This window comes from Bubalus kerabau, chromosome 8 (assembly GCF_029407905.1).
Source record: "Bubalus kerabau isolate K-KA32 ecotype Philippines breed swamp buffalo chromosome 8, PCC_UOA_SB_1v2, whole genome shotgun sequence".
Classification (NCBI taxonomy): Eukaryota; Metazoa; Chordata; class Mammalia; order Artiodactyla; family Bovidae; genus Bubalus; species Bubalus kerabau.
Window position 1 is genome coordinate 63,440,247 of NC_073631.1, and position 19,401 is coordinate 63,459,647.

The following is a 19,401-nucleotide window of genomic DNA, read 5'->3' on the forward strand; positions in this document are numbered from 1 at the left end:
GTGATTACCAAGATCAGGGAAGTCAGTTTCGCTGCACTTTCATTTCTTGAATGGTGATGTTCCTGTGCCACAGGGCTCTTGCACATGTCGTTCCCACTGTCTCAGCTCCACTTTTCTCTGCCCATACTTCCTTGCCCACGTAACTCTCATTTTTTAGTACTTCATCCTCAAGGCTCCTCCTTTATTGATTTTCTTTCCTTGTTACTTCCTATAGAGCACTGACTCAATTTGGAATTCTATAATTACATGTTTTATTATTTAATCGTCATTTCTCTCAAATAAGACAATTTTGAGCAGGGACCTTTTTCCCCTAGGAACCTATTGTCAGCAAAGCCGAGGAACTGACAAAAGGTGATTCTGAGCAGGAAGAGAGAGGCCCTGAGTGATGTGAGACTTTGTTTGTACTAGAATGCCTTAGAAGTAGAAAGAGGAAGAATGAAGCTTCTCTAAATCCAGAATTTTCTTAATTGAATTTAGTGATTTGTACTTGGGCTTCCTTGGTGGTTCAGATGGTAAAGAATTTGCCTGAAATTCAGGAGACCTGGGTTCAATCCCTGGGTTAGGAAGATCCCCCGGAGAAGAAATGGCAACCCACTCCAGGATTCTTGCCTGGAGGAACCTGGTGGGCTATAGTCCATGGGATCGCAAAGAGTAGGACAAAACTGAGAGTACTTACATAGGAATTCTTCCCTTGAGAGCCTACAGGGGAACCACCACCCCCCGCCCCCCCTCTCATCACCATCCCGTCCCATAAAAGATGCAGCTTTATAGGACTCAGGAGTGGCTGCTGCCAAGGCTGGGGAGGCAGCCTGGAGCTGTGGGGTAATTGGGACAGATTGGTGCTTACTAATCACTTCCTTTTCCTGCTGGGAAAAATGTCAAGGACATATAGATTTTCCTTTTCCATCCTAGGTTCAGATGGGTCCTATGAATTATTTTTTAAGACTATATTTTTTTTAGTGCAGTTTAAGGTTCATAGAAAAATTGAGGGGATGGTACCATGATGTCCAATGCATACCCTGCCCCCACACATGCACAGCTGCCCCCACTAACGACATCCGTATCTGAGAGGATGAACCTGCACTGATGCATCGTGATCACTCAAAGTCCATAGTTTTCATTACAGTTCACGCTTGTTGTACATTCTGTGGGTCTGGATAAATGTATAGGGACATGTATCCATCACTATGGTATTATATAGAGTATTTTCACTGCCTTAAACATTATCTGTGTTTTGCCTCTCTTTCCCCTCACTGCCCTCATCCTCCCCTGGCAAGAATTGATCTTTTTACTATCGCCATAGTTTTATCTTTCCTAGAATGTCATGTAATTGAAATCGTGAAAATCATGACTTTATCAGATTGGCTCCTCTCACTTATTAATATGCATTTAAGTTTCTTTCATGGCTTTTCATGTCTTGATGGCTCATTTCTTTTCAGCAGTGAATAGTATTCTGTCATCTGGATATATTGCAGTTCATTTATCCCTTCACCTACTCCAAGACATCTCAGTTGCTTCGAAGTTTTGCCAATTAAGAACAAAGCTGCAGTAAACATCTATGGATAGGTTTTTGTATGAAGATAAGTTTCCAACTCCTTCAGATAAATACCAAGGAAAGTGGTCATTGGACAGAATAATATGAGTATGTTTAGTTTTATTTAAAAAATCACCAAATTGTCTTTCAAAGTGCCTGTACCATTTTGCATTTTCACTAGCAGTGTATAAGAGTTCCTATTGCTCCACATCCTCACTAGCATTTGGTTTTGTCAGTATTCTGGATTTTGGTGGTGAAATGATTTTAATGGTAATTCTCTCCCATTGCTTTGGGGAGTATAAAGAGATACAAGCTTCTTGGATGGTGGTTTATAAATGTATCAGTAAAATATATTTTAAGCAAACAAGCTCTTTTGACTTAATTCCTTTTCTAGTAATGGACTTGAAGTGAAAATTTAGTGAAAGTGTTAATCGCTCAGTTGTGTCCAACTCATTGCAACTCCATGTACCGTAGCCTGCAAGGTTCCTCTGTCCATAGGATTTCCCAGGCAAGAATATTGAAGGTGATTGCCATTCTCTTCTCCAGGGGATCTTCCCCACCCAGGGATCAAACCCATGCCTCCTGCATTGCGGGAAGATTCTTTACCATCTGAACCACCAGGAAAACCCTACAGGAAATAATTTTATAAGTAAGCAAAACAATTGCTGTGCAAGATGTTTATCATTAGCTTCAAATAACATGCAGTTTAGAGGACCTTTGGTTAGCAGGAGGTGTCTGCACACAAGAGTATGAGTGAAGGAACAGAATTTGGCACCCATGTAAATGCAAATACAGCCAGGCAGCTGCATTTCTTTGCCTTGGCAGCTTTAAGTGCATTAAGATTTGTGTCATTTTTTTTTAAAGAAAGGATTTTGAAATGAAGGAAAAAATAGTCTTTTGGGGGCTATAACAACTGGGAGGTCATTTATCTCCCTAATACTTACACTCTTAACACTGTCATGTAAGCTGATTGGAAACAAGAGCAGCCAACTTCTCTTTGGTCCCCACATGTACCTCAGGTGGCACAAGAGGAGCTTGGTTCATTCCAAAGCACAGTTTGGGGCTGGTCAAGGTTGCTTCCTGGGAAAATCACAAGCATTCATTGCTTTAGCCTGCAACACTGTCTTCCCCTCTCCGCCCGTATCTTCAGCAATCTTTGTCAGTTGTAGAGTAATTAGAAGAAATTTCCCTATTAATCTTGCTATAAAGGAATACTTTGAGTCTTTTTTCCCCCCATTTTTTATGTTTTACCTGAAAGCATCATAAAAAAGTGGGTGTCCTTCGCATTTCAGTAGTAAAGAATCCGTCTGTCAGTGCAGGAGACACAGATTTGATCCCTGGGTTGGGAAGATCTCCTGGAGAAGGAAATGGCAACATACTCAAGTATTCTTGCCTGGGAAGTCCTATGGAGCCTGGCGGACTACAGTCCATGGGGTCGCAAAGAGTCAGACACAACTTAGCAACTAAACAATAACAAATCATAAAATTAACTTAGGGACAGGCTCATCATCAGGCAAGCAAATTCGGGTTTGTATGGAAGGACTGTTTCCAGGAACAGGGGACTTAGAATCAGAGCTGGTGCCCAATGTGCACAAAAGAGAATGAACCTATGGGAGCATCACTACCTCGGAAACAGGAGTAGGCTTCTCTTTCATGACTTCAACTTGGAATGCTGGATTTGAAGGCCTTGGAATGTTGCCCCAATCACCTAAACCCAAAAAGGGGGATTCTGTGCCACCCCTTCATGGTAACAGGAGGATGAGAAGTGGAGCATGGTGGGTATGTGGAGGGCATATTCCTTTACTATGGAAGCTGGTTCCCAGACACATCACAGACATTTTTTTTCTGCTGGTTTTCATTCTCAGCATTTATAGGAAGCGTTTATAGCAAATACTTGCCAAGTGTTTTCCATAAACATGCAACTGAGGACATCTTTCACACATTCCAACGCTCTGTAAATGTTTGTTTTCACAATGCACAAAGAAGGTGAGTACACAGTTTCCCTGAGCACACCTTTGAAATGTGGGCTTTGGTCCAGAGAGCATTCCCTTCTGAGTTCGTCCTTCATCTGCCATGTTGGCCATGCACAGCAGTAGTTTCTCAAGAGAGTTTCTAAACGAAGTTTCCTCCTCCGCTTGGATTCCTAGCTGCATGGCTGTATGGCAAGTAACTTCTGGGTCCTGAGTACCCCCATGATGAAGAAAGGAGTGAGGTCCGAGGTTGCTGGGAACATACAGAAGTCGTTGCTTCTGAAATAGGATGGGGAATGTGGGTGACAGGGGATGAGAAGATGATTAGAACTCAGGATGCATGTGAATGTACAGAAATAATAGATTATGGAAACTCCCATGTTCAATTCTCACAAGCTAGTGGTCACAATAAAGGATGGTGATGAACCCTCGGTGGGCCTGGCTGGAGTTGTACCCTGTACTATTCATTCACTTGTTTGATAATTGTTCATTAATGAGCACTAGTCTTTGGAAGGACTGATGCTGAAGCTGAAACTCCAATACTTTGGCCACCTCATGCAAAGAGTTGACTCACTGGAAAAGACTCTGATGCTGGGAGGGATTGGGGGCAGGAGGAGAAGGGGACAACAGAGGATGAGATGGCTGGATGGCATCACTGACTCGATGGACATGAGTTTGAGTGAACTCCAGGAGTTGGTGATGGACAGGGAGGCCTGGCGTGCTGTCATTCATGGGGTCGCAAAGTGTAGGACATGACTGAGCAACTGAACTGAACTGAACTGAGTGTATGTATGATTCTGCTGCAGTGTGGGAGATCCACAGGTGACTAACATGTGGTTTCTGACCCTAAAGGCTCAGCCCCATTAGGGGAAATAAGGCATATATGAAAAGTGAAAGTGAAAGTCACTCAGTCATGTCCGATTCTTAGCAACCCCATGGACTGTAGCCCACTAGGCTCCTCTGCCCATGGAATTCTCCAGGCCAGAATATTAGAGTGGGTTGCCATTCTCTTCTCCAGGACATCTTCCCAATCCAGGAATTGAATCCAAGTCTCACGCATTACAGGTGGATTCTTTACTCATTGAGCCACCTTTGGAGCAGAAAGGGAGAAGTGCAGTGAGAAATAAGGTAAATTTCTCACAGATAAAGGGATGAGGTTTTAGACAAAGGAATTGCATAAGATTTTATGGAGAAAGTAGCACTGGCTTGGGTCCAAAGGAGAAGGACAATTTAGACAGGCACAGGAGGAGAGGGGGCGGTGGGGAGGTGTCAGGGGAAGCAGTTCTGGACTGCTGGGAACCCACATCTGGACCAACTTCTATAGGCAGGCTGTCTCATAGCAGAGATCTCTCATTTGGCAGAAGTAGCCAAAGTTTAGAATCAGATATAATGAGATAAATTCCATCTAAAAAGCTAGATTTAATAGAAGATAGATTCTCTTTTCACATGCCTTTAACTTGAAGTAAAACAATGTATGACCTAATTTAATTAGATTTCAATAAGTAACTTTCCCATTGTAGCTAAATTAATATGTATATAATTGGAAAATTGACACTCTTTTCTGTTTGAAAATGCTTCTGCAAAGGCCGATTTATTATTGTCCAGAAGATGATGATGGAAAATAGTTCTCTCTTCCTCACCTTTCCATCCCCTCATGTCCATACTTCCAAAACAGAGTGAATTTATAAATCTGTAAGCCAAGTGAGAAAACAGGTGTGATCTATTTCATCACTAGCTCTCCTGAAATGTGTTTGTTTAGTAAAGCAAGTTATATCCAAATAAATTTCAGTGTAACATAGCTTTAAGACTGCAATAACTGTTAAGACAGTGGTGACAATTTCTCAGTAAGAAATCAGGCTTGAGAAATGTCAAGCCTAATTTTTCATCTAAAAGTGACTGTCAGACAATGCCAAACATCTTGGTGTCTTTGTATTCCATTGAAGGAGACAGGAGGCATTTGTATTCAGTAATGCAACGCTGAGTGAGTCAAAATTCTGCCTTGTGATCGTGTGATTTATTGTTAATATTGCCCAAGATACAGAGGGGCTTCTCTGCCTTCATCCGGCATCCATTTCCCAGTTGTAATTAATCTTTATTACATTCCATAGCTCACCTCTGGTTTGGAATGTTAAAGAGATGCCTCAGAATAGAGTCTGGAATCAGTTTCTTCTCCAAGTTTCACCCTCTTGATGAAGCTAAGCCTGCCTGCCCACTGCATCTTATATGCACCTTCATCCCAGAAAGTCCTATTTCTGTGTAAAAAATGCAAACAATATAGAAGGACACAAAAGAGGTACATAGCAAGTGAATATCTGCCCTACACGTGAATATCTGACCGCCATCCCTTTATGTCTTCCAAATAGATTACAAGTCCCTAAAGAAGGTATTTTATCTATATGTGTATTTTTAGCATCTGGCAAGTTACTTAGCAATAATCAATGCTTAAAGAAATGCTTGTTGGATGAATCACTCAATCAAAGGGTATGAAGGAGAGTGGGGCTAGAATTCAAATGATACATTTGGGGAAGTATTTTGCTTTTCAAAATGTGATCTTTGGACCAGCGTCATCAGCATCTTCTGGGAACTGGTTAGCAGTGCAGGACCTCAGGCTTACCCCAGACTGCTGGATCAGAATCTGTATTTTAACAAGATCTTCAGGTGAGCAGTGAGTGCTTGAAAGTTTGAGCCGACCAACAGTTGTCCTGTTTATCAGCAATATAATTAAAATGTGAGCTTTCACAAATAAATGCAAGGAAAGCTATGTGATTTGCATTTACGCCATATGCAGCGGAGCCCTTCTTCATCAGTGTATACTGGGGACTTTGTAAGGCCTTCATGTTTCACTCCCTTGAGTGTGGCTGTCCTTGGGTGCCCTGGAGGAGTGTCATCCTGAGCCGTTTTGGAACTATGTCCTCTAGTGCCCATATCTGGTTAGTCCTAAGCCCCAGTTTGGAGACAGACACATTTCATATCACCCAATAAACTGTTTAAACTGCAGTGTAGAAATCATACCTTGCTGGCATATCACATTTTAACTGTTACTCAATGTCTGAGGTGTGGTTTCCTTATGTGTAACATATCCTGCTTTGACGGACTATGAAGACTAAAGGAGTTAAAACGCTTAACAGTTTGCACATAGTAATAAGTCCATATATATTCATTCTTTTTTTTCCCCCACTGGGGCAAAATTCACATAACATAAAATCAACAATTTCAGAGTGAACTTTTAAGTGATATTTGGTATATTCACTATGTTATGCAAACATCACCTCTGTCTGGTTTTAAGACATAAATTATCCTCACCCTGAAAGGAAAGCATATACCCATTAAGTAGTTGTTCCCCATTCTCCTTCCCCCCAGCCCCTGGCCACTACCAACTGCATTCTCTTTCTATGGGTTTTATTTAATTATTCTTAATAATATTTTTTATTAGTCACAGAAAAAAAACCCCCAAAACTCAGATTTTTAAATTTCTTCTTCTTTCTACTCTCATTGCTTTTCACATCCTTAAAAACAGGAGGTTTGTTAATGATGGAAACTGGAAGGAGAGACGTGGTATAACTTTAAAAACAGTGGTTCATAAAATGTGGTCCCAAATTAGCAGCATCCACATTGCCTGGGAACTTGTTAGAAAATGTAGATTCTTGGGTTTGCCCCAGAAGAGCTGAATCATAACTCTGAGGGTGGGGCCCAGCAATCTGAGTTTTAATAAGCTTCCAGATGATTCTAATGCCTGCTTCGGTTAGAGAACCACTGCTTTAAATAAACCAGATGTTGCCTCTCCAAGCGTCTATGGGTCATTACACGTGCCTTCACACCTTTACCATCCTTAGGCCCAAGAACACATGTACTGGCCTAGGAGAGGTGGTCTTCCAACCCAGAGAGAGGAGATCTTCCAACCTGGTTTCTTCGATGCAGGCATCAGCTACGGAATTCCTCCTGCTATCCTCTGGCCCCGGAACAGTCGACAGAGCTACTGCCTCGACTTCCTCCAGTGGCAGTGGCATCATTGTGCAGGCACAGGTGCAAACACAAGTCATCCCTGCTGTTATTTAATCCTTTCCCCTCTTGGTGCTCCCTGACTTCATGTTTAAAGGGAGGACTTTTCAGCAGCACGTGGATGTGATTGCTCGCTGTGTTTCACACGTCCTATTTTTGTTGCACTATATCAGAGTGCAGGCAGCATTTCTTTTTGGTTGATTAATGTTCCATTCGAGGTCTATTATGAACCTCCAGGCTTTAATTACTACACCATTACCCAGTCAATTCCTTGCCATTTTATATTTATGGCCTTTATTATGCCTCTGTATGTGCAATTGCCTAATTTTATTCTGAAAGAATTTCACCTCATTAGCTGGGTTTTATACCATTCTTCTCATTTGTCCAGATTGTTATTTATCTCAGTTCCCTGTGTGTGCTTTCCACCTTGGTTTTTCACCAGTCTGAAAATGGTGAAAAAAAATCTCCTTTTCCTGAGATGCATTGTTCTTTTGCTCTTGGAAACTGCTCCTTAAGTTTCTGCAAACTCTTCTGCAGATGGTCTTTTCCTTGGTGATCTGTTACTCCAACTCTTATCTGGTTGCTCCATTTGAATTGCTTGGTATCATTGGCCCTTCGGAAGGCCTAGAGGTCTGGGTTTTCAGCCCTGGGCATGCCATGGACAGTGTCTCTCTCTAAAGGGCCAATCAAGGTTCAGGGAAGAAGTTTTTTTCTCTTTCTTAAAGACTATGCTGCTAAAAATAATTTTTAAATGAACTCTAAAATGCTTTGCTAACACTTCCTCCCTCAATCCCCCCAGTGCCTCCAAAGAATTTAGAGTTCGATTCACTTGCTTTTATATTTTCTTACATTCCATCCCATACCTGCTAAGTCAAACTCTAGGGGAGCAACCCAGCTGTCTGTGTTTAATAAGCCCCCAAATAATTCCAATGCTCACTCAAGTTTGAGAACTACCATTGTAAAAAGATGCTGAAAGAACTTCAAGAAACCTAAGTCAGAAATATTTATTCCACCCAAGTTCTTACTTTCCCAAAGAGCAAGATTAATAATTTTGATACCAGTTGTGACTGGTTTTCTTTTGTTTGATTTTTTTCAACATCTTTACCCTAGAGTTATAAGAATATTTCACTAAGACAAGAGCTCATGTAATTACTATAGTAATAGTAGATCAGTCGTCTCCCTCATTGAGTATTTGAGATGTCTCAGGCACTGAGATCTTTACCTCCATTTTCTGTTTCCATTTAATCTTTACAGCCCTTTGTGGGTGGGTATTCCTATTTCTGTTTTTGTGGGAGAAAACTGAGATTAAGAAAGTCATTATCAAGTCACCAAATCTATTAGAAGTAGATGCAGGGAAACAATATCTGTCTAGAGCCACATTTTCTAGTCATTTGTTACCTTGATAAGAACTTTCCTGATCAAAGCTTTATTATAATTATCTCACCCTCTCCTTTTTCAGTAAAAGTTAGTATCATGTGTTTCAGTAGGAATCAGTAACCAGGAATGTGTGCTTTAGTGTTAGACACCCTGAGTCCCTGAGCTGGGTCTGCTTACTTCTGTTACATGAACCCTGGGCAAATTATACCACATCTTTTTGCTTCAGTTTCTCCATCTGTAAAGTGGGACAATGCGGTATTCCTGTCTCACAGTAGTACATGTACCTTAAATGAGATAATCAGTGAAATCATTTAGAACAAAGTCTGTAAAATAAAAGTTCTTGATAAATATTAGGTTCTGTTTCTCTTTTTCTCCCATCTTGTCTGTGCCTTTAAAGCTATTTACTTTGGGGCTCACTATGCTCATCTGTGAAGAAGTGGTGGTAGATTGGGTAGACTGACCGCCTGGGATTCTGATTTGCTCTGGTTTATTTTCCTGCTTGGCATACTTTCTATGGTTGTAATATTACTTTGTTCTCTGCACACTTAAAAGCATACTAGGGATTTGGCATGTCTGTTTAATTTTTAGGGACTTGCTCAAAATTCATGATCATGATTAAGGTCTTATGCAACCCTTTTGAGGTAGCTCAGTGCTCTTTCTAAAGCTTTCCCTCTGGTTTTCTGGTACCAATCACCATTATCTTTGGTACAAAGGGAAATGTAGGAGGTGGCTCGCTCTTGTCTCCCAAATTCCTGTGGATGTAAGACCCCCCCCCCCCAAGGTGGCCTTACACGTTGATCCAGAAAATATCTGGGTGTCAATGATGAGATCTAAGGGCTAACACTTCATTCTGGGGTGTTCCATGATTCTGTTACTAATGTAGAAGTACCGCTGTGTTGGGGGTAGGGAGGGGACTTGTTGATACAGTAAAGGTCTTTATTTTTTATTTATTGGTTTAACACGGGAGAAGATTGGCATTTTCTCTGGTGGGTGAAGAGACAAGTTTTTGCAGAGCTTGTGGGGTTGACAAGGCTCCGAGGACAGGTTCCTATGGTCACTGTAACTGTTTAGTCTTGGGATTTTATTGCCAAAACTATCAGACTGTGATTTGTGTTTCGGGGTCCTTTCTCATTGTCTGTACTTATATACGGAGAAGGCAATGGCACCCCACTCCAGTACTCTTGCCTGGAAAATCCCATGGACGGAGGAGCCTGGTAGGCTGCAGTCCATGGGGTTGCGAAGAGTCCGACAGGACTGAGCGACTTCACTTTCACTTTTCCCTTTCATGCATTGGAGAAGGAAATGGCAACCCACTCCAGTGTTCTTGCCTGGAGAATCCCTGGGATGGCAGAGCCTGGTGGGCTGCCATCTATGGGGTTGCACAGAGTCGAACACGACTGAAACGACTTAGCAGCAGCAGCAGCAGCAGAACTTGTATAACCTCGTGTATAACTTGTATAACCTCATATATAACTTGTATAACCCCATGTATAACTTGTATAACCCCGTGGAAGATGCCTGCTTGAATACAAGCACCTCGGACCTTCTATCTTGTATTTCTGGTGTAAGCAGGTTCACACACTGTCCTTGGTGGCCTGTGAGGAGACCTTGAGGCTTCCTGTGACACTCGGAGTTGAAGTGGCGCGCACAAGAAGTCTCCACAGATGAGAGGAGATGGAGGAAGTCCCTGAGGCTTGCTCCAGGGCTGGCTACAGGGAAAGCTGAATGAACCGGACTCACCCCAGATGAGCCTCACTCAGGAAAAGGTGGAGGAAAGTGTGCCAGGGACAATGTAAATGTCAGCAATGTGATGCTGAGGCTAAGGGGTAAGGGTGGTCCCAGAAGCTAGAGGAGGGCAGTTACTAGAGTGTGGCTGGCCTTGTTCTCAGCTCTTAATAGTCACTCCCAAGCCAGTTAGGTTTGTCATCTGCACCAGTGCAGAAGAACTCAAAATGCATGAAAACAAAGCCTGTAGGGACACTCTGCAGAAAGTCATTCACCCAGGTAATTGTTACTGACCCTCGGGGGATAAAGGAACCAAGAGAGAACCTTATACCTTTGTCTAGGAGGGGCTGGGATTTATAGACCCACTTCAGTGAGATAGAGGAAATTGATCAAAGTTCCCTTAGCCTCTTGAGACCAAGAAATCCATTGAGTTTCATGGCAAAGTGTATGTGAAAGCAATTTGTAAGCTATAATGGGGCAGAAAGAGATTTGGAAATTGAAGACCTTAAAAATTGAATTCCAGGAGTGACCTAGGTATGATCTAAGCAGGTCACCTCTTCTTGTTGTTTCAGCTTTCCTAAGAGAATAATAATAGTATCTGCCTCATTAATCTTATAGACTTGTTGGGGTCAGTGGATAGAATATATGTAAATGTACTCTGTAAACTTGAAGTATTTGATCAAATGTTTTATACTTAATATTGCATACATATCCAGTGTTTTATAAAATATGCAGACAGTTACAACTTCTTTTGCTGTATGAAATATTCTAAGGTAAGTGATAATAGAAAGTTTAAATATGTATTCCACCCATCGAGGTTTCTGTTACAGTTTGTTTGCTCTTAAAACCAAAGAGTGAGGGGAAAAAATAAAGATGAAAAATATGCTTTGATATTTCCAGATAGAGGCCCAAGTATGTCAGATAAACATGGATAGTACCAGAATGTTGAAATTGAAAACAGATATATTAGTATATTAAGTTAAAAAACTACTGTCTAGTCTAAGAATGATCTCTCACTATAGTGATATCTTATTAGTAACATTCATAATTTAGTCTTTTCTGAATATTTTTGTGACATTGTTGACCTTGAAGCCCATGCAGGTAACTAACTTGAATGATTTGTGTCAGTCTTGTCTAAAAAAACCAGTAAAGAAGGAGAGTGTATTTTTCTTCAGGTGGGTAAATATGATAAGATGGATGGTACATTAAAAAGTGAAGAGCAGGGCTTTTCCAAGCTGATTTACATATTGGTTACTTAAATTACTCCTTAATTTAGTGCCTGCTAATCAACAGTGCCTTGGAAATGTTCGGAACATTTATTGGCTGCAGTAATTCCACGCGCAGTGTATTCAGATCACATCCTCATTAAATATTGATGTGCTCATGAAATGTTGACGGAATGTTAATGTGAAATGCCAGGGAGTGTCCTCGGTGGGAGCCACAGGCTGGCTGAAAACCACCTGTCTCCTGTCTTTTCTTTCTGTTCTGTCTTCTGCTGGGTTTCCTTCCTTCATTTCCCCATCATCCTCAGATTCAGATTTGCTCCTTGATGGGGCTGTCTCAGATACAGATATTTTCAAAGAGAAATGAAAATTCACTGATGGATGGGAATACGGTCGTTCTTCCCTTCTGCTTTTCTGAACTGGAATTTCTGGTTAGAACCAGAAAAGATTCACCTAAAAGGAAGAAGTGATTCAGGCTCAGTTGAATGAGACTGTTCACATTCAGGCAGATTTCCAGAAAAGACCATGAACAGGGGCAGAGCCGTTCAAGGACTGCAGTGCTGGTCCTTTCTGCTTGGCAGGAAAAGGGATTTAGTTGGAGTTTATGATGAGCTTTCTGAGAGAAAAAAGCAACTAACTCAGAATGTGTGTTGGCTAAGGAGACTGTAAGAAAGAATTTTTATGATGAATCTTAAGGACAGCAAAGGCTAGATTCATGCTGATAGTCAATGCATAATTATCTATGTGAGCATGTGCTGCAAATATTCCATGGACAGAGGAGACTGGAGTGCTATAGTCCATAGGGTTGCAAAGAGTTGGACATGACTGAGTGACTGAGCAAGCATGCACTTGCTGCAAATGGTTGACAAGTCCCACAAAATGGGATAGTTCATCAACTTCTTGGACAATCATAAGGGTGATAAAGCCACAATGATGAAGGCTTTGAAAACTGCCCCTGATGCAGCAAGTGGAACTGTTTCTGTTGTGATTGGGGTTAGGTATACCTGTGATGCTGGAAGGAACATCCTCAAATGGAAATTGTTGATTTGTTTGTGATACTGTCAATGTGCATGATTATGTGTGTGTATATTTATGTGTGTTATTGTTATAGTGTTTGTGAGGAAAACAATGGGAGCACATTCTTTTTGAAATTCTACTCCTTTGGGTTTTTTTAATTAATTTATTTTTGAAGTGAACTATTTTTAGTCTTTATTGAATTGGTTACAATATTGCTTCTGTTTTATGTTTTGTTTTTTCTTGCTGGTGAGGCGTGTGGGATCTTACCTCCCTGACAAGGGGTCAAACCTGATCCCCCTACATTGGAAGGCATACTCTTAGCCACGGGACTGCCAGGGAAATCCCTACTCCTTTGTTTTTAAACCATTCTCCATATCCTGTGCTGCCTCATGTTACTTTGCTATTTGGAACCCAGTCTGTGTAAATAAAACAGCACTTTGATTTACTTTTCCTTCTTCCCCTTTTAATTTTCTCCTTTTTTCTTCACTTCTTCCAAACGGTCTTCCTGTTATCTGTCTTTCCTAAGCACTTTCCGTATTCATTTCTTGTGTGTTCTCCTTGCCTTTTTTGATCACTTCCTGTGTAATGAGTGCACCCTCGCAGTCAGGGCTGAGCCGCCTTCATCTCTGTCAGGGATGCTATAGGCCCTCCGCAAGGACTGCACTTTCTTTCTTAGGCCCTACTATCCATTCTTTACACTTGTAGATCTTTCAGAACAAATCAGGCCATGTTGCTCACTTGTCTCAACTTCCAGGTTAGCATCTCAGAATTTGAAAATGATACCCACTGGAGCCCTGGGGCAGTGGTTTCAGCCAACCTCTACACCCTCTGGCTCTCTCTTCCCTGCTCGGCCTCCTGGAATCCTAATACTGCCTGGCACAGCTCCAGACGCCTCTGCATTGTAGACCAGGCCATGTGAGGAGACTGTATCTGAAACATACGCTACTCAACTCAGCGGCTCTGTACTTGATCTCTGCTTGGACTATTCTTTCTCCTAGACCTTGACATGCAAACTCTGTTTCACCCCTTGATTCCTAATAGTCACCTGGTTATCTGTACTCTCCTCTCCAGGTCTTTCTTGTTACTCTTTACCACCTCAACCAGTTAATCTTTTTCATAGCACTTGTTATAAACTATAATTACCTCTTTTTCAAAAAATATATTAATTTTTTAATTGATGGAAAATTGCTTTACAATTCTGTGTTGCTTTCTGCTGTAAAACAACACAGATCAGTCATATGTGTGTGTGTGTGTGTGTGTGTGTGTGTGTGTGTGTGTATATCCCTTCCCTCCCTCCCCTGCCTCCATCCCCACCCCACACTGCTCTGCTCTAGGTCATCACAGAGCACCAGTCTGGGCTCCCTGTGTTATTTAGCAACTTCCCACTAATTCTTTTATACATGATAGTGTTTATATATCAGTGCTATTCTCTCTGTAATTGCCTCTTTCATTTTGTCTGTCTGCCATGGTTAGAGTGGATGCTCCTATAGGTCAGAGCCCTGGTCTTGCTCTCCACTCTATGGGCCTAGGCACTTTTCTGTTAGACAGTAGGTGCTCAATTACTACTATTGATTGAATGAATAAAACACCATTTCTTCCACTGAAGAAGTCATAGTCTGGGGGTGGGGGGACCACATAAGTCGGTATACTGCATTGTGGTAAACGCTTCTGGGAGACACCTACTGAAGGTCCTATAGCTTTTAAGGACATTCCAGACAACCCCACTGGGAAAGTTATAGGGAGCTTCAGAGATGAATAAGCTGATTATTCTTTTTGTCAACATATGAATTTGAAGTTTGGCAACCTTAATTTTTATTATTATTATTATTTTGTGTGCTTTAGAACAGTTGGCTAATAGCCTTTTACTCCTGAAGTAGCGTTTTCCCTTTTTTGTTTTACTTTTGTTTAATAAATGTGCTAAATGGCTCCCTTAGTTATGGTAGGAATATCTCAAACCAGCTTAAGGAAAGAAGATAATTTGTTAGATGGCACAAATAATTTTCAAAGGGAGGGTTGAGCAAATAAACCATAAATTTGGGGAGGTAGTTTTGCTCAGCACTCAAATGCCACGGCCACCCCTGCCTCTGCTGTATTTCCCCTTGCATTTTGACTTGCTTTTCTTTTCCTTTTCTTTTATTTTTTGCAGACTCACTTTCAGGTAGTTCCTACACTCATACCTCTTGGGTAATATAAGCATAGTTGGGCCAATTTTCCCAATTATGGTGCTAAGTCTCAGGGAAGAGCTCTGGATGGTCCATTTTTGTGTCACATGTCCATTAGGTGTGCTTGGTCAACTAATGCCGGGGTGAGCTCTTGTAAGAACATGGAAACTCCTGTGGGAAATATGTGATTAAATACAGGAGCTGAACCATTAAAAAAAAATGGAATAATACCATTTGCAGTAACATGGATGCAGTTAGCAATTATCAAACTAAGTGAAGTAAGCCAAAAAGAGAAATACAAATACCATATGATGTCACTTTTATGTGGAATCTAAAAGATGAAACAAATGAACCTATTTTGAAACAGAATCATGTGGTTGCAAAGGGGAAGGGGATTGGAGGGGAGGGATGGAGTGGCAGGTTAGGATTAGCAGGATGTAAGCTTTTACATGGCTTCCCTGATAGCTCAGTTGGTAAAGAATCTACCTGCAATGCAGGAGACCCCAGTTTGATTCCTGGGTTGGGATGATCAACTGGAGAAGGGATAGGCTACCCACTCCAGTATTCTGACCTGGAGAATTCCATGGACTATACAGTCCATGGGGTTGCAAAGAGTCGGACATGACTGAGCGACTTTCACTTTCTTGCAAACTTTTAGATATAGAATGGAGAGACAACAAGGTCCTACTGTATAGCATAGAGAAGTATAGAATATCCCTATGATACACCATAGTGGAAAAGAATATTTGAAAAAAAAGAAAGAAACTGTAGGAGCTGAAGTCGTTAAAGGAGAGTTGCTATTCCCAGGAAAGGGAAGATATGATTGGGAGAATAAGAGAGTGATTTTGTTACTTAAGTAAAAAGTCTTTATTGTACTATTTTAAAAAACTCTCCATGGGCACCTCTGGGTAAGTGGAAACTGATGAGCAAAATATCCTCTTACAGAGTTGGAAATGGTTTTAGGAGATTTGGAAAACAAGAGCGTTTTCAGCCCTATATACAGAGACTATACTTAGAGTACAATTTTGTTCTGCTCCCAAGAGACCTGGTTTGGTGGTCTGAAGTGGATCTGTTTCTCTATTACAATACAGCCAACACTTTTGATGTTTTCTGTAAACTGACTTCCCTTTCTGACCTCCTTCCTTTCCTGCTTGCAGATTGTGCTTGAGAACAGTAGCCGAGAAGATAAGCATGAATGTCCCTTTGGCCGCAGTAGTATAGAGCTGACCAAGATGCTGTGTGAAATCCTGAAAGTGGGCGAGCTGCGTAAGTACCCTCATTTCCCACAGGGTATGAAGCTTGGCAGACATCCAGCTTCTGGGGGTGCCCACCTACAGGCAGGGTTCCCAAGGTGCTGACAGCTGAGCATGGGCATCGTTCCCATGGACCGAACATTCTTTAACTCAGGTTTCCCGTGTATGTATTTCTGCATGTCTGCTCTAGGAATAAATACTAAAATCTACAGGAATGGAAAAATGTGCAGGTATTGTGACCAAATTTAAAATATTGTAAGAGTGTATATTGCTCTGTTTAGGAAAAGATCTATGGGTTTCTTTTTTAAAATTCCAGTTTTAAGCTACCAGTAAATCATTTTCTTTTTGCTTTTTGAAACATCTTTCTTATATAAAGAAAAATGGCACACTTTAATGAAATTCTCTTGCTTCCAAGTATTTTACTTGCTTATAATCCTTTCTCTATGAAAGATAGAATTATTGAAGGAAATTAGTAGCTGTGTGGTCAGAAATATGCTTATTGCTCTTTTCCTCCCTTACACAGTGTTACAGAATCTAAGAGAGGATACCTAGAAATAGAGAGCATGATAATTCTCTTGCCTTTTGCTCCCTTGCATAATTTGGTTTTAACCAGTTAAGGCAAATCTGATTTAACCTGGCCTGCAATTATTGTTAACACTGAGTCTCCCTATAGCAGCTAAATTCCATTCCCTATAACAGCTATAGAGCCGACACACATATAAATCTTTTCTTATAGACTTAATAACATAGGCATCAGCAAAAGCTATTTATACCAGAGAAATGTCTAGTGTTTGGTATTATTGTGAAAGCATAAATATTTAGTCACCTGTTTGAAAGCATAAAATAATGGTCTATAATGATTGATGGGAAGGAATCTAAAGATGAAATTGGAAAGGGGGTTATGTTTTATTTACAATGTAAAACTGACTACCATCACTGCTAAGGTAAATTTTAAATATGTAGAACTTAATAAGGAAAAAAGCTAAGAATTTGAGCCTGTTTGACCAAGCACAGTGAGTGTTATCATCCTCCCAGTGTGGGTGGGGGAAAGAAACCAAATTGGGTGCGGAACTCCTATGAAAGGTCATTACTTTCAGGTCATTACAAAGCCCAAATTAGGTCATTTTTGCATTAAAAGAGTAACAACCTATCCTGAGAGATGTCTGTGTAGTCTGTGTGGGTTCACTTATCACCAATGCTAACATTTCATTTTTACTTTAATCCTTGACCTGAGTTATCCTTCCTACTCATTTCACTAACTTGTAGAGATTTATGTCTGCTATGTAGCTTACTAGGTATTCCACTGAAGAATTAAAGTGCTGAATCAAAAAAATCCTCCTGAATTCCTCAGTCTGATAAGCATGACTATTTCTTGTTTATCTCAATTTGATGGGGAAAAGTATAGAAAGTCACTTGCTAAAAGGCACTGATGACTATCCAAGATTTTCAGAAATGTGAACAGTCATGCTCTGCTTGGCTGGTATATCCTGTGTCCAGATTACTGCCTTGCAATGTCCTTTTCTTGTCCTGCCTTCATTTTTGTCTGCCCCAGTGGCCTGCTTTGGCTATCCTACTCTCATCTTGATGATAGCAGAAGGTAAGCTCTTGTGTGCTTTGACTGTCATAGCCAGCTTTCTGCTTTTCTCCTTTGCCCAATGGACATGTGTCCATTATGCTACAAGTTAGCACAGAGCAGAAATATGGTGGACTAGAGGGAGAATGTTGGGGACAACAGGCAGCGGGATTCTGTCTTGGCTACTTATGACATTTGTGTCCTTGAGTAACGAGTAGCAAACTTCACTACATGCTCATATTCCTACATTTCCCCAGAAAGGGTTGGGGTGATGGTTTGAGTAGTTGCATTCATTTTGGCTTCATCACAAGTAACTTTGGTGTCTGAAATTGCAAGGGTTAAGTATGAGAGGAGTACCCTAGGAATAGGCAGTATTCAACCTCGGGAAACTAACTTGGACAAGATGGCCACATTTCAGGCTATATGTGGGCAAGATTAATGTGTATCTGATTTTGACTCTCCTCCCTGTCAATGGTGCCCCATCTGGTGTGTGGACAAGAACTTTTGTGACAAGAGTCTAAGCAGAGCATGCTGCTCATGTAAATGTCAGCTCTGTGCTTTGAGGGAGGGAATTGGTATAGATTAGAGGCTGACCTCTGCCTGGTGTAGAGCACCCTCCCCAGATTTTTGAAGACCTGGTAGTCAAGCCAGGAACCAGGAGAGAATCCCATTCTATGGGCTGAGGTAACCAAGTAAGAATGAAGGCAAATACCTTTGGGATCCCTGAAGGTGTTCCAGACACTATGCACCATTTCAGAAAGTGAGAACCTTCTGCTGCAGAGAAGGCCTCCAATATGCTGCTGCAACTTGCTTAGCACCAAGTCAGGTCTGGTTTCTGACATCTCCATGGCAGGCTTCCTTTCCTCTAAGATGACAAATGCATCTCTTCATTTGTTTAATAAAAATCTACTGATTAATTACAATATGCCAGAGACAATGTTGAACACTGTAGGTGCAAAGGTGAACCAGATATGGTCTCTGTCCCCAGGAATCAGTCTTCCACTTGAGAAAGTATATGAGTTGAAACTGATGTTTTTTCCTCTTAGCTATAAATGTGTGTTTATATATCCATAAATATATGTGTGTGTATATATATATATATATATATATATATACACACACATACCCATTATCTGAGCTAAAGCATAATTTTCAAATTTCGATAGTCTGAGCTTTCAGGTTGACCTGTGTTTACCCTCTACTGACTGCAGAGCCCATTTCTGACATTTTGCAAGCCTACGAAAGACCCGCATGTTTCTGAAGTCTACATGCCCAAATTGGTTGTTTTCTACTCATAAAATATTAAAGGATTGCTACATTCTGATTGAGTGCTAGATAGCAAGTGATGAAACACCCTGGAGTAAGAGGAAAATTGCTTTTTAATGGATTGCCTTTTGTTTGTTGCCATATTAAATAAGTTACTAATAGAAAAAGTAAATTTAAGCATACCCTTACGTTGGAGGAGATGTCTGTTTTTCTTCTGAGGAAAATTAGGTTCACACACAAATCCATCTCCCTTTGGTCTGTGTGTGTTTGCTTTTCTCCATTCCCAAATCAATGATTTGTGT

At 41.0% G+C, this 19,401-nt stretch overlaps 1 protein-coding gene across 4 annotated transcripts in view; it reads left to right on the plus strand.

Annotated features, from left to right (window-relative positions):
* The window catches only part of ELMO1 (engulfment and cell motility 1), a 583,566-nt gene that overhangs the window by 309,252 nt on the left and 254,913 nt on the right, over positions 1-19,401 (plus strand). For all 4 annotated transcript variants that reach the window (XM_055590394.1, XM_055590392.1, XM_055590395.1 and 1 more), the window contains one exon: positions 16,165-16,273. In XM_055590394.1, coding sequence (XP_055446369.1) covers positions 16,165-16,273 — 109 coding nt within the window. The remainder of the gene's footprint in view (positions 1-16,164; positions 16,274-19,401) is intronic.